The 15,385-nt window shown below is 34.2% G+C and overlaps 2 protein-coding genes across 3 annotated transcripts; both read left to right on the top strand.

Annotated features, from left to right (window-relative positions):
• The first annotated feature begins 520 nt into the window (after positions 1–520).
• Positions 521–14,561, top strand: LOC120152108 (TOM1-like protein 2). 2 transcript variants are annotated; one of them, XM_039164398.1, is made up of 2 exons: positions 521–778; positions 1,092–1,618. In XM_039164398.1, exon 2 carries the CDS (start codon positions 1,121–1,123, stop codon positions 1,472–1,474), a length of 354 nt encoding a protein of 117 aa, XP_039020329.1. In that variant the 5' UTR covers positions 521–778; positions 1,092–1,120; the 3' UTR covers positions 1,475–1,618. The 2 variants fall into 2 exon arrangements, 1 of the variants encoding a protein (XP_039020329.1); XR_005518658.1 differs by lacking the exon at positions 521–778 and adding an exon at positions 14,550–14,561 and having other exon boundaries at positions 1,066–1,615.
• On the top strand, positions 5,293–15,286 carry LOC120152106 (structural maintenance of chromosomes protein 1-like). The gene is made up of 18 exons (XM_039164397.1): positions 5,293–6,028; positions 6,141–6,377; positions 6,466–6,699; positions 7,756–7,994; positions 8,649–8,915; positions 9,026–9,296; positions 10,086–10,210; positions 10,465–10,574; positions 10,664–10,771; positions 10,838–10,977; positions 11,362–11,451; positions 11,526–11,734; positions 12,520–12,689; positions 13,388–13,497; positions 13,605–13,981; positions 14,285–14,536; positions 14,746–14,973; positions 15,084–15,286. Exons 1-18 carry the CDS (start codon positions 5,591–5,593, stop codon positions 15,130–15,132), a joined length of 3,654 nt encoding a protein of 1,217 aa, XP_039020328.1. The 5' UTR covers positions 5,293–5,590; the 3' UTR covers positions 15,133–15,286.
• Positions 15,287–15,385: the final 99 nt, after the last annotated feature.

The raw sequence follows: 15,385 nt of genomic DNA, 5'->3' as shown, positions 1-15,385 counted from the left end.
TAAATTGGTTCCCAAACTTTTGAATATTTCAATTTCATCCCAAATTCATCTAAATATGTAATTTAGTTTCAACCCTAGTTTAACCTAAATTTTATTTCTTCAAACATATAACAATATAACTTGGCCTAACAATTTTATTAATAAGGGATTTGATTAGTAAGTACGTATAGTTTGAGATGAAATTAGAATGTTCAAAAAGCTTGGGAACCAATTTATAATGAAGTCCATAGTTTGGGAATGAAATTGAAATATTCAAAAGTTTGAGGCCTAATTGAAAATGATATCATAGTTTAGGGATAAAAATATAACATTTAAAAAATTAATGATCAATTTAAAATGAGGGTCATACTTTGAGGACAAGTTATCCAATTAACTCTAATTATCATGATACCATGGGATTGGATGCTTCTCTGTGAAATGTGGCTAAACCAATTGCATGCTAGCTATTGTGCATTTAAATACTCTTAACTCTCCAGATTTTTGCTTACTTTTCCTCCTTTAACGTAAACTAGAGCTTGAAAGAACGAAGTACACAAATCCCGGTGAATGCTGATGATGGGAACGCACCCTTGTACCAGACCTTGGAATCTTATATGGGAGAGCCATTGCCTACCCCTGAAAATTATCCTGTCAATAACACCGGATTGCAGGGTAATGATTTTGCCTATAACTGTGGGAGTTTATCTGTCGAACAAAAGGAGCTTTTTGAAGTAACTCGGAACAGCCTTGAGGTGCTCTCTAGCATCTTGAGTACGGGAACGGAGCCAAAACCCCAAAGGTAATTCTTCTGGTTCCAGCATGATTTAATTATAATCAAGTAGTTTATTTGTTCGTAGTTCTAGCTGCATATCGGACAACTTCTGCTGTGTAGCTATCATCGGTTGACCCTGTAGAACTGAATGTACATTCTCTTTGACCTCTTTGGTTTGCCAGGAAATGAAATGCTTCTGCATTTTAGTTTGTTATTATATGTTTCAAAATGCCATGCTGCATCATGAATCTTCTTGTTCTTCCGATGTGACACCGTCGGCATAGCATCATCCTAGTTATTAAACGCTGAAAAACTCAGAAAAGTTCTTGTGTGATGACAGGATGAGCTGACGGAGAGCATGCTGGAGAAATGCAAGCAGTCACAGCTAGCTATTCAGATGATATAGAAAGCACTACAGACGATGATGGAATCCTCTTTGAGGCTCTGAATTTGAATGATGAACTTCAACAAGTCATCTCCAAATTCGAGGTGCTGGAAACTGGTTCGAAAGCCGACACCACTGCCGTTATTCCCACTGCTCCTGCCGAGACCGATATAGAAAGTGTGGTGAGTGCTTCACCATCAAACCATGATGAAACCATCGCTTCCCTGCTCACCCATAATGAAACCCAGATGAATGCTTCCCAGAAAGCAGGTGGTATCGAATCCGACAGTGATACGAAATATCGAACGAGAACCGAGGAATCTGAGAGGGTTTGCTAATGTTCATTTCCATGACTTGTGATGCAGTGCTGGATAACTTTATGGTTGACTTGCTGTAGTTAGGGAATAAAATTATGTAGTCCGGACACGGTGATTAGTTTATCGGTTGTGTAATTATATTTTATTTGCTAAATTAGAACCGTTATGTTTCTTTCGAATAAACTACATAAATGACCACATAACTAAAGATCATATCACAAAACAATCACTATTTTAAATTTGCATTAAATGTGACCATTGAACTATTTAAATAGTTTCAATTTAAATGGTTTCAATATAATCACTAACTTTAATGGGTTTACATAGAAGTCAACAAAATTGTATAATTAATGTGCGGGTCCTTGTAAAGTTGTGTATTCGCAATGCTGACACGTTGCTTTGTTTTCTTTCATTTTGGTCACTACTTATATATAATTTGTTTTTTTTTTATTTTCATTTAATGCCATTTGATATTGATTTTGTTTTTAATTTTTCTAATGTCTTATTTTGAGCATTAAATTTAAAATCTTTTTATTCTAATCATGTATTAATTTATAGATTAAACCCCTAGATTTTAGAATTAATCGTTGCGCTAATCTCACATTTGTTATCAAGATAATACATATGTTATATAACTTGTTCAAGTTTAGGGAGAAAAACAAAAATTAAGTAACTTAATTGCATTTGAACCCAAGATCAATTAGTAACCAAGGAAAGCTTTAACCAAAATGCTAAATCTAATATTTAGGAATCAATTAAAATTTTATTTATATATTATATATTATAGTTAATGATAAAAATAAAAATAGACAAAAGAATAGGGTTATGAGTCATGAGAATTTCTTTAATAAGACTAAAAGTGGGTATAACTAATAAGCTCTAATAATTATATTGAGGACTACATAATTTAAGACGACATAACACTTGCCTTTGTGTGACGTTTGGGAAATGATATGGATACTGTACTACTTTAGATGTATGACGTTCATCTTGTGTGTTTAGTCATTCGAATGTGTTAAGTTACTGCTTTTACACTTTAAATGCTAGTTGGACGTATGCTCCAATGTTAAGTGATCCCTGAAGGTGTATGCTCCAATGTTAAGTGATCCCTGAAGGCGCCCTAGGTACTAGGCAACGAGGGTCTTTCTAAATGAAGATTATGGTGTTGTGTGACCCAAGTTTTATCTAGGGTAACTTAAGTAAGATAGAGGGGTGCGAGTTCCGAGATGATATGTGATCCTTCGACTACACTATTATGCCTATTTTTATCGTGTGTCGGATTTATTGCATGTTCATGCTTATACTTGTTCATACGCTCATGCAATGAATGCATATAGTATGTTAGAGTTGTTTATGTGCCACTCAGCTTGTGAGCTTAACATTCAGAATGTGTTATGTCCGCATGTTTTTAGGAGAACGGATCGAGGAGCCATCGCCAAATTTGATTTCCAACTTGGATCGTTCTGATCAAAGTATGTCTTAGATACTTAGTAGTTGGCATGTACTTCATAGGGACCTTATTTCTATTTGAGTCGTAAACTCCATTTCTTATGATTTTGTATTTGATTTTTAACGATGGAGCTCCTATTTTGTAAAAGTTATATTTTGATATTCAAACTCGTGTTTATTTTATGGATTTGATCTGATCATGTTAAACGTTGTTTAAAAGATTTTTTTTGGATTAGCCACTCAGGTGGTCTCGTGTAATGTTCTAATCCATCAATCTTCAGGTCGTACCAAATTAGGGCATTATAAGCGATATAATATTTTATCTATCGACTCAAACTACACTGCTCCCAATTTTATCAGGATCAATTATTTTAATTTTTAGGGTTTATTTTTTGTTCTTCAACTAGTTTTAATAAGGTCTCATAGTTCTAAATATATTAAAGATTTGATCAAAATCGTTAGATTACGTAATAGAGTTGTGTTTCAATCATTTATCTTAATAAAATATGTATTTGTTTTTGAAGTTTTGTTATTTCTCAAAACGTTTGTTTCTTGCTGTGCACCTCACCAAAAAAAATGGCCATCGACTCTATTGTTTGGACTATGGTATGAACAAATGACTAGCTATCGGTTTTTTAAAAACAATTAATTAATAAGAGTATAATAAATAATATTATATTATATATATTAAATAAAAATACTATATTATTTTTTACATACTATTTAAAAAATTATGCTGATATTTCTTAATCGTTAAAATTTAATAAATGGATATTCAAAAAGTAATAATAATGAGAAGGAAAAATATTTTTTTTTTCATTTTTGTTGGATTAATTTTTTCACACAACCAAGAAAAAATAGTTAAAATAAATAAAAAAAAATTGATAAGAACAATGGAAATTTAAAATCCGGTGACTGCTACATAAAGATAATTTTTTTAATTCTTTAAAATTTTTATTAATATAAAATATCATATCAATTTAGTTATTCTAATTATTAAATATTTTATTGTAAAATTATCAATTAGGGTTTGTATAAATAGTTATGATCCAAGAATTCGAGCATATAATGTCAAATTTAAATTCTACCACTGGCATCTTTAATCTAAATTTTTTATTATAAAATATTATTATTTGACTACATAAAATTTAAGAGATTTGACAGTAAATAAAAAATAATAAAACTATTGAGAAAAATCAAATTCAAAGATATTATTTTTAATAAATTGTTTCTTTAAAAGATATTAATATTTCAACTTAAATAATATTTGTTTGGTATTAGTATCCGCTATGTTTTTTTTAACTTATGGATGTTAATTTTTTTTAAGAAAAGTGAGCTTTTGGGGTTCACCTAAAGCGAGATAAATTATATTTAATAATATTTTATATCATTTTTATCATTAAATTTAAATTATTTCAATTTTTATATTAAATTTTAATTTCAATTTTAACTAGGATATTAGGTCGGTAAGTTCACCTAAAGCAAGATTTACGATTTCAAGGGATTTTCTTGTATTTGAAAGATTTACGGTATTTGTTAAAAATTATTTGAAGTTCACTAATATCCTAGTATCTTAAATATATCTCAAAATTAACTTCGTCGAATGGTCGCCGGGGGATATTAGAACATCGCAATATCGAACCTTTGGATCGACTTTCATCGATTTCGAGTGGATTTAGTGAAAAGTCAATTTAAAGAGAAGAAAGATGTATGAAATATGAATATTTTGATATTGATCTTACCGAAAATAATAATTAATGATGAATGCCAATTGACCAACATTAGCAGGCAAAGGAGTTGAAGGATTTTTACGTGGACTAAATTGATACAAGAACTAAATTTTAGTTATAAAATTAAAACGTTTTAAGCTTTCGTCACAAAATTGATACTTAAACTAAAGTTAATAGAAATAAAAAAAACAACTATATTATCATCATGTTAATAACTTAAGGACCTAAATTATAGTTAAAGTTGAAATTAAAATTTAATATAAAAATAAATAGTTTAAACTATAAAATGATATAAAATTCAAAATTTATCACGAATTAGGTGGTTTTCGTGATAAAACAATTGTTGTTATCCTTTGAGGATTCGGGTTTGAGCACTATAGATGCAAGGAGTGATTTGAACATTCGATGTCAAAAGGTTGAAACTTATATTTGAACCTATATTGTCTTGTATTCACTCCATATTAATAAAAAAAAAATTCAAAATTCAATAATTTTTTTATAATTTTCGTATTTTTTATGGTATATGTATCAAATTTGTTGTAAAAAAATGTTTGTGAAATTAAAAGCGGGCCTAACGGCCCAAAACCTGCGAGGACGATGTATCAAATAGTACATTTTTTTCAACGGCTAACGTAAATCCGAAAAGCCTATCAGAAGTAGAAGTGTTCTGCGATTTTGGTCACTCTCAGTGTTCTCTCTCAATTTTCGAAATGGAAGCTCAAATTCTAATACCGCTATAAAATCCCCCAAATTTCTGTACTCCCGCCACTTCTCTTCCTACTGATTACTGAATCCCTAGAACTTTCCATTTTCACCAACTTTCCCGGAAAATTACATTCGTTTCCTCCAATCCGAACAAAACCTACAACATTTTTTTATCATTCTACCCCGACTCCTCAAAACCCTAACATCGCTGATCCAAATTAAGAAGACCCCAAACCGAAAAAAGTGAAAAACCATGCCGTCGTTGACCTCTCCAGGAAAAATACTTCGATTAGAGCTTAATAACTTTAAGTCCTACAAGGGGCTTCAAACTATAGGTCCCTTCTCTGACTTCACTGCCATTATTGGACCTAATGGGGCCGGCAAGTCGAATCTCATGGACGCAATAAGCTTCGTTCTCGGAGTCCGAACTGGTCAGCTACGTGGAACCCAACTCAGAGACTTAATCTATGCTTTCGACGACCGTGAGAAGGAGCAAAGTGGCCGACGTGCATTTGTGCGATTAGTTTACCAACTTGCCGGTGGCTCCGAACTCCGTTTCACCCGTACCATCCTCCCTACTGGCGGTAGCGAGTACCAAATCGATGGAAGTAATGTCAACTGGGATGAGTACAATGGAAAGCTAAGATCACTTGGTATTCTCGTTAAGGCCCGAAATTTTCTTGTTTTTCAGGTAATCTTGTTTCCCCCTTTCGAATAGCTTTTCTTTTTCTTTCTTTTTATGTGAAGTTAAGCTAATTTGTAAGACGTAAAGGTGTAATTTGGTGGACAAATTGTGTTCTTAGGGTGATGTCGAGTCCATTGCTTCAAAAAATCCCAAAGAACTTACGGGGCTCCTCGAGCAGATTTCGGGTTCTGAAGAACTCAAGAGGGATTATGAGACTTTGGAAGAGCAAAAAGCTAGGGCTGAAGAAAAATCAGCGCTTATTTATCAGAGAAAGAGGACAATAGTGATGGAGAGGAAACAAAAGAAAGAACAGAAGGAAGAAGCTGAGAGACACTTCCGCTTGCAAGATGAGCTGGTTTAATTCAAACCTTTGATTTGCATAACTGTGCTTTTACGTTTTACACATTATGATACCCTTTTGATGGTTTAAAAAATTTGTGCAGAAATCTTTGAAAAAAGAGCATTATTTATGGCAATTGCATAACATAGAAAAGGACGTTGACAAGTTAACCGATGACCTTGACTCTGAAAAGAAGAACCGCGAGGATATAATGCACGAGCTAGAACATTATGAAGCTGAAGCACTTAAAAAGAAAAAGGAACAGGCTAAATACCTAAAGGAGATTGCTCAATGTGAAAAAAGGATTTCGGAGAGAAGAATTAGACTTGATAAAAGTGTGAGTTTGTGAAAGCCTTTTTTCCTTTTGACTGTTGAGGCTGTGCAGACTGGTATTGTTGGACTTTAATTATTGGTCTTGGTTGGAACACCTGTTTGTCAATTAGTTCCAATTAAGCTATTTTGGACTATTTCTTTAGATGGTTAAGTTCGGGAATGGGGGATTTGAACTAGATCCCTTTTTGTGGTAACTAGGTTACTTCTTTTAATGTCTACGACTTCTATTCCAATTAATGATGTTTGATCTCAATTTTAGGAGATTTGTTCTAGGCTAAGTTAACCAGTTCTTCTGCACAGATGCTTGAGTGCTTCGAAAGTGATTTTGGTATGAACTGTTCATGTGGCAAAAATGTCATCATGTGCCCTCTGCCCTGGCCTTCTCTCTCATATTATCTTAATGCTTGGGGTGGAGAGTTAATGTAGGTTGCGCTTAAAAACTCGACTGTTATTATGATATTTTAAGGGCACTGCCTTACACTATCCTCTTGTAAGACAGAATGTCTCAAGCTGGAAGACAATGGAGCAATGTTTGTCATTTGATGATCTTAGGATAATGATGTGTTGGTACTATCGGCATTTATGGTGTAAGATTCAATAGAGAATTTAGCAGTTTGGGTTGATTAGGTTTTTCAAAGTGGGATTAAGGTTGTCTGCATTGTCTGTGGTAAACATAATTTATATTGATTTGGCTGATTATGGCAGGTGAACGAATCTGGAAGTGATTCTTTGATTGCCTTTTATTCTTTGCTCCTCACCTGAAATGTGTTGTATTAGTGTCTATGACTCTATGTCTAGCATGGTCATAAATATATAAGGACAGATATGGCATATTAGGATGGGAGATTCTGATGGATGTGACATACACATGCACCACAAATGCTCCAGATGGAGCCTTTTTCTTGTTTGTACATCGTTGTGCTTCTATATCTATAATGATTACTTCTTTTATAGCTAGTTCTAAGTATTAATCATATTCTTTATTTATTGTAATTTTAATGAGTTGAAAAGAGGCCTATGACAGTTTTGTACTTCTGTTTTTTTTTTACCCTGATTGCAGCAACCAGAGCTTATGAAATTAAATGAAGAAACGTCTCGCATAAATTCAAAAATCAAGAGTAATCGAAAGGAGCTTGAAAGAAAAAAGGAAGAAAAGAGGAAACATGGTGATGATATAAAAGAGTTACAGAAAGGCATACAAGATCTGACTGCGAAGTTGGAAGACTTAAATGAAAAAAGTCGTGATGGTACTGGGAAGCTCCCTTTGCTTGACAGTCAACTTACTGAGTATTTCCAAATGTAAGAACTTTTGGCTGTTATTATGATTCTCCTGTTTCTATGCTTTCATGGTTTTTATTGTGGCTGAAATTAAAAATACCTGTTTCCCCTCAAATTCAACCTTAGAATTGGTTTTGGTTCTCGTACCATGGTTCTTTTTTATGATTGAAAGTTCCTGTTTCATTTTCCATCTACTACTGCTGGATTGTCCTTGATGTCTTTTTGTTCCCTTCCTATTAGCACATCATTAAATAAAATATGCTATCTACTTCTGTTTACTGGGTGTTGCCTGATTTTGCTGTTATTAGTGATCACAATGCTTTTATCTGGTTCTCTGCAGGTTGGAGTTGGATGTTTTTCTTTCTTCCATGATTTCAAATTTCCTCCAAATTATTGTAAATAGGATTTATCAATTATTGATTATTTTGTTTGAATTATTAATACTTTTTTTACAAGGGACCATTGTTGTTGAACCTTTCAATTTGTTTTCATTTGACCTAATTAAAGCATTGTTGATGTGTAATTTTTTTATATATATCTCCCTTCTGGGTGAGTCTCACCTGTCACTAGTTTTTGTTTGCTTATGTGAAATAAATTTTGTAAGTTAGACTTGAATCTGTTCAAAGCTACTTTCTATTTACTGACACAATCTTGGGATCTTGATTGACATTTCAGTAAGGAGGATGCTGGGATGAAAACTGCTAAGTTAAGAGATGAGAAGGAGCTTCTGGATAGACAGCAACATACTGATATTGAAGCTCAAAAGAATTTGGAAGAAAATCTCCAACAGTTGAGTAATAGGGAAGATGAGCTGGAAGCACAGGAGGACCAAATGCGAGCTAGACTGAAGAAGATTCTTGATACCTCCTCTAAACAGAAGGGTGAGCTTACAGATCTGAAAAAGGAACTGCGAGAAATGCAAGATAAACACCAGAAATCCAGGTTATTGAAGTTGACGATAAATTAATTTGGGTTCATTGTGGTCTCATTCTTATGTGTTTTCTGTTGTCTATGTTCTTGTTTATTTTTTGACTTACAACCATGAAATGCAGATCCAAGCATGAGAACCTGAAGTCGAAAATTGCTGAAATAGAAAATCAGTTACGTGAACTGAAAGCTGATCGATATGAGAATGAGAGGGATACTAGATTGTCTCAAGCTGTTGAGACTCTGAAACGCCTGTTTCAAGGTGTTCATGGTCGCATGACTGATCTTTGTAGGCCAACTCAGAAAAAGTACAACCTTGCTGTCACTGTTGCCATGGGAAAATTTATGGATGCGGTTGTCGTGGAGGATGAAAATACTGGAAAGGAATGTATTAAGGTCTGCTAACTTTCTGTGTTCTCTACTAATCATTTTGTTTTTCTAGATTTTTCTAATAAGAACATTTTAATATTTATCTTTCAATAAAAGAACTTATTATACTTGCACACAAGTATTTAGACCCTTGAACTGTTCAAATGCCTGAGCAATAATATATGTGGGTGCTTTCATGTGATGAAAAATCATTCACCTGTCTGACTTTTCTTTGTGTTGGTAAAATGGATAATGCCTCATTATTTTTGACAATGAAAGATATATAATACATGGTAGGAAACAGGAAAATTCCCTCTACGCATCTATAAAAAATTGACAGGGCTACTATCATTGCTGAGAAATCACTGTAACCTAAGAAGAATGCATAATGACGTATGCGTTATTCCATCTTCTTGTGTCCTTGCATACTGGTCAGATATTTTTGCTGTATAATGCAATATGCATATGATTAATAGTTTTGTGTGTCTAAGAACGGTCTTAATTCTTGATTTATATACTGTCACTTGTTCCATGTAGCCCATTTTTAAGTTGGAATCAAATAAAGAAGAAAAAACAGATAATTGAAATCTAAATTTGCTTGTGTGTTGATGATTCATGCTTATATGGAAGTGTCTCCTTTACTTTTACCTTTTTGTATGGTTTTTATGAGTTTAAGAAGGCTGAGAAACTTCAAAGAGTTGTTGGGCTTGTGATATAGCCATAACATTATATTTTCAATTGCTAGGTTTTACATTTTAAAAATTTACTATTGTTCTTGTAAAAGTTAGTTTGATGATTCCTGATTGTTCTTTACAGTATTTGAAAGAGCAAAGGCTTCCTCCTCAGACTTTCATACCGCTTCAGTCGGTACGTGTTAAGCCAATCATTGAAAGGCTGCGCACCTTAGGTGGCACAGCAAAGCTGATCTTTGATGTGATCCAATATCCTTTGCCAAAGCTTGTATTAGTTATTCTCTAATTATAGGAGAAACATTTCTACATGCCATCCTGCTTCACAATTTACAGATTTATCTTTTATATAGTTGCAGAACACTCCAAACCACTGGGGTTCTGCTTGCTAATTGTTAGTCTTCCTCAATGGGCAGCTGCTTAGTCTGTTCTTTTTTATCATATATGAGAAAATGTGACAAACAAGCAGCCATATGCATATACATTTTGCGTACTTAACATTCAAAATTTGATCCTGTTTTGGAGAAGGCAGTTCTTTTTGCTGTTGGCAATACTCTAGTTTGTGATGATCTTGAAGAAGCTAAGGTTCTTAGCTGGACTGGAGAGAGGTTTAAAGGTGAATATTTATTACCTTTTTCCTTTAGTATTTATTGATCCTTTCTACGGAATTCAATGTTAATCCAAAAACTTGTATTCTTGCTTTAGTTGTAACTGTTGATGGGATTCTGCTCTCAAAGTCTGGCACAATGACTGGTGGTACAAGTGGTGGAATGGAAGCCAGGTCAAACAAGTGGGATGATAAGAAAATTGAAGGTCGATTTCATGTTTACATTGTCACAGCCCCTTGTTATTATAATATTAACTGTTACTTTTTTTCAGGTCTGAAAAAGAAAAAGGAACAGTTTGAAGCTGAGTTGGAAGAACTTGGATCGATTAGAGAAATGCAGCTAAAGGAGTCTGAAACATCTGGGAGAATTAGTGGACTTGAAAAGAAAATCCAGTATGCTGATATTGAGAAGGTAGCTTGACGATCTAATATCTAAGCAGCTCCCTTTCTGCCTTTTAACGGAATGCTCTCTTTAAAGGGAAAAAATGTTTCTATAGAGGTGGTATTTCAAGTTTTTGTAGTTGACTTTCTTCTCTCAGTATTGTTTTAAAGAGGAGATAATTTTTTTGATCCATAATGGTTTGTTGATTCTATTGATTTCATAGGTCAATTTTTTTTTTCATTTTTTTGTTTTGGGAAGGTAATATATACAGTTTATGGTAAAAAACTGACAATATTTGATATGAACCATAATGGACACTTTAATGCTTTTTTTATTGTGTTGAAGTGTTTATTGATCTTTTTATTTTTAATTGATTTCCATGAGAAGCATAACATAAAATGTTTTTTTTTGCAGAAAAGCATAGAAGACAAGCTTAAAAGCTTGAAGCAAGAGAAGAAAAACATTAAGGATAGGATTGGACATATAACTCCTGAGGTTCAAAAGGTAATTTATGATGACAATTATGCTTTTATTCTCTGGTATTATGTTGTTGCTCTTATATATTTAATTGGTGGCAGTTGAAGGATGTAACTGATAAAAGGAACAAAGACATCACGAAGCTGGAGAAGAGGATTAATGAAATTGTTGATCGACTCTTCAAAAGTTTTAGTCAGTCTGTAGGGGTGGCAAACATCCGTGAGTATGAAGAAAATCAGCTCAAGGCTGCCCAGAACATGGCAGAAGAGAGGCTTAGCTTAAGTAATCAACTTGCAAAGTTGAAGTATCAGTATGTTTTCTTTCTTTCTAAATATTTTCTTTTTAAATGTCTCATTTGATGTAATATATGTTTTTGCTGATTTTAACCTTCCTGATGACGCATAAATGTATAATGGCAACTATTTTTGCTTAAATTCTTCATTAAGTAGTGGCCACTGGAGGGTTGCATGCCTGTTAGATGTAAAGACTCTTGTAGCATGGAAGTGGTAATACTGCAGACCTCCAAGGAAAGGGAGAAAACAATACATTTTTGCCTAAAGAATAGGGTAGTAGATGCGTCACGCCATTGGCACACAAATCCTTTTACTATGGTCAAACGTTTGAAACCACTTTGTCATATCAGCGTTTTGGATGAACTTTGAATCTGTGATCTCTAAAATGCTCCCTTTAATGCCTTATAGAGTAAAGAGACACTAAAATTATGAATGGAAATGAGCTATTTTTACTGTAATACTGATTATGCTGAATTGGCTAGAAGTGAACCTAAAGAAAGGTGAAAGCCTTTAGGTAAAAGGTTACACGGTGGCATTTAGTGACTAACAGATGCTAGGCAGTTTAAATTGTATTCGGACATTTGGTTTTGGTGGGCATACTGCTGAATCATGTAAATGTTTCTTTTGCCTGTGATTACTACAATAGCATCTTGCTCTTTTTTTTTGAGACTTTGACTAGAATCTAATGAAAAATAGGAGTTGGATTTTTCTGTTTTGCTGCTTTACAAGGTTTCAACCTATTATTTATTGTCAATGGCATAGCAGCAGTTGGTTGACATGTACTCTTCTTTCTTACTTCTAGGTTGGAGTATGAGCGTAAGCGTGATGTAGAATCAAGAATTAAGAAGCTGGAGTCTTCTATCAGTTTCTTGGAAAATGATTTAAAACAGGTTCACAAAAAAGAGGCTGAAGTCAAGCTGGCAACAGAAAAGGCTTCTGAAGACGTCAATCGTTGGAAGGAAGAAGTGAAAGGTATGGTTTTGACCATACATTCATCGTGCATTTTTATTTTTTGCCACAAATTCTTTCAAACTGAGAGTTTATAAATTATTTCAATTCTTGCAAGGAAATCAGCTTTTTAAGTCACAAACTCCTAATGCAATCAAGATGCATCAGCAAATTGACACTTGGATCTAATAATTTACTTCTGTAGATCATGATGTGCCATGTTTTCAAGTGACTCATCTCTGGCATGTTATACAGTAGCAATTTGCAGCAGTAAATAAGTATAGAAAACTTTAGTTCCAGCAGTGCAGTGTCTGTAGACTGACCAGCATGATGTATGCTAATAGATTATCCTACCCAGCAGTTGAGAGTTTATGAAAGCCGAATTAAGTCATTAACAATGAACTAAGAGTGGGGAATGACTTCTTAAGACTTCGTAACTTGTTTCTTTATAACCGTGCTAGTTTTCTAATATAACTTCTGAGTGTTTATTAAAATTATTAAATGAAGTCAGTGAAATTCAACCTGGTATATGATAGCTGGCTGTAGCAAAGAGCTCTTATTTTGGATTTTTGTCCATTTGAAATCCTGAAAGTATTAGTAATTGCTTCTTTCTTTTGATTCATTTATACTGCTTGTCTCCCTTTATATCTGCAGAACCCTGCTTCTGTTCATTGTGTATAATTTAATGCCAGTTTACTTGTCTCCCTGTTTATGTTTTGTAGAGTGGAAATCCAAGTCAGAAGAGTGTGAGAAGGAAATTCAAAAATGGAAGAAGCAGGCTTCTGAAGCTACAACATCCATATCCAAACTTAATCGCCAAATAAATTCTAAGGTCCAAAGATCTTTCTTTTATTGTTTTTCTCCTTACAATCAGATCTAATATTCGGATATGTCGGATGTTGATTAACTTGCCTGTACATGTGTTTTGTGATTTTACAGGAGACTCAGATTGATCAACTGGATGAACGGAAGGCAGACATTATTGAAAAGTGTGACTTAGAGCACATTGAGCTTCCAATAATTGCAGACCCAATGGAAACTGAATCTTCGAATGGGAAGGAGTATGATTTTAGTCAGTTAAATCGATCTCTTCTGCAGGATCGAAGGCCTTCTGACAGGGACAAGATTGAGGCAGACTTCAAACAAAAAATTGATGCTCTAGTGTTGGAAATTGAAAGAACTGCTCCTAATTTGAAGGCTCTTGATCAGTACAAAACTCTGCAAGAGAAGGAAAGAGACGTAACTGAAGAATTTGAATTAGCCAGAAAAGAGGAGAAGCAAGTAGCTGATGCTTACAATTCAGTTAAGCAGAAGAGGTACTAAACCATTAATGTGTTGCAACTCTGATCTTAGTAGCATAGTGAAATTAAAATAAATAGAGATAAATGGTGTTTAAATTGATTAAACCTGTTGAGACTTGGTGCCTAGATGGTATAATAATGTATTCGATGGCTCTTTATGCTGATTTCTTGATTGTGATTTGTAATGGTTTCTGAAAGCTGTTTGGTCTGCAATATCATTTATATGCGCAGCAAGGGAAAAATGGCGTGGGAAACTACCTGTAGTCTACTCAAACGTTTTTAAGCTTTGCCGATTGACTTTCCTTGATGATTATGCAGATATGAATTGTTCATGGAAGCTTTCAACCACATTTCTAGTAATATCGATAGGATCTACAAAGAGCTAACAAAGAGTAGTACACATCCATTGGGTGGGACAGCATATTTGAACTTAGAAAACGAGGATGATCCTTTTCTACATGGCATCAAATACACAGCTATGCCACCAACAAAGCGTTTCAGAGATATGGAACAACTATCTGGTGGAGAAAAAACTGTTGCAGCACTTGCACTTCTCTTCTCCATCCACAGGTACACCTGAGAGATTTAAATTATTCACTCTTTCCATTGTCAACTGTCGGTTGAATCTGTTGCCAGAGCTGCGGTGGATTCAACTTATTATAAGATGGTCGGATGGACTACCTTGGAAAGATGGGCTAAGTCATTTGTGATCAGAGAGGGTTGGCTTTCCATTTGTATTATGACCTAATATCGGTTCTCTTCATACATGCGTGTTTCAGCTACCGGCCTTCACCCTTTTTCATATTGGATGAAGTGGATGCTGCATTGGATAATCTAAACGTTGCAAAAGTAGCGGGATTCATCCGTTCGAAATCATGTGATGGTTCAAGGGCGAGCCAGGACACTGAAGTCAGCAGCGGTTTCCAAAGTATTGTGATATCACTTAAAGATAGCTTTTACGATAAGGCCGAGGCTTTGGTCGGGGTTTATCGGGATTCAGATATGGGGTAAAGTACTTAACACCAAACCTTGTTTCCATATTCCAGTGAAATTGCTTGTGCATCAGCCTAGTTTATCAATCCTAAATTAAATAATATCCTATCCCATGTTTTTACAGCTGCTCGAGAACGTTGACGTTTGACTTGACGAATTACCGGGAGGCATGAAGGAAAATGCAGGTTGCGGGGCTTGTTAATTATATGTACAATGTTGAAAAATACTTGTATATACTATGTGATTGATTTGCACATCAGATGCTAAGTACTAAAGTCTTTGATGTTATTGTATCTTGAGTACACAAATGTTTGGGCAGTGAGCGAGAGAATGAAGACTTTTGTACCTCTTTCCAAAATATATTAGTAATCAATCCAGCTAGGTCTAGGAGTTTAGCAATCGTCCTTAAACTTTTGAATGCTCCAA

Source organism: Hibiscus syriacus, unplaced genomic scaffold (assembly GCF_006381635.1).
Source record: "Hibiscus syriacus cultivar Baekdansim isolate YM2019G1 unplaced genomic scaffold, ASM638163v2 tig00111085_pilon, whole genome shotgun sequence".
In the NCBI taxonomy this organism is placed as follows: Eukaryota; Viridiplantae; Streptophyta; class Magnoliopsida; order Malvales; family Malvaceae; genus Hibiscus; species Hibiscus syriacus.
This window is presented reverse-complemented; position numbering and strand designations above follow the sequence as displayed.

What these genes read in the sequence shown, in the direction of transcription:
- LOC120152108 (XM_039164398.1), top strand. Translation starts at nt 1,121, where the DNA reads ATGCAAGCAGTCACAGCTAGCTATTCAGATGATATAGAAAGCACTACA.
- LOC120152106 (XM_039164397.1), top strand. Translation starts at nt 5,591, where the DNA reads ATGCCGTCGTTGACCTCTCCAGGAAAAATACTTCGATTAGAGCTTAAT. An exon ending in CTGGAAAGGAATGTATTAAG is followed by an intron (nt 9,297 to 10,085) that starts GTCTGCTAACTT and finishes TGTTCTTTACAG; the next exon opens with TATTTGAAAGAGCAAAGGCT. An exon ending in ATCGCCAAATAAATTCTAAG is followed by an intron (nt 13,498 to 13,604) that starts GTCCAAAGATCT and finishes GTGATTTTACAG; the next exon opens with GAGACTCAGATTGATCAACT.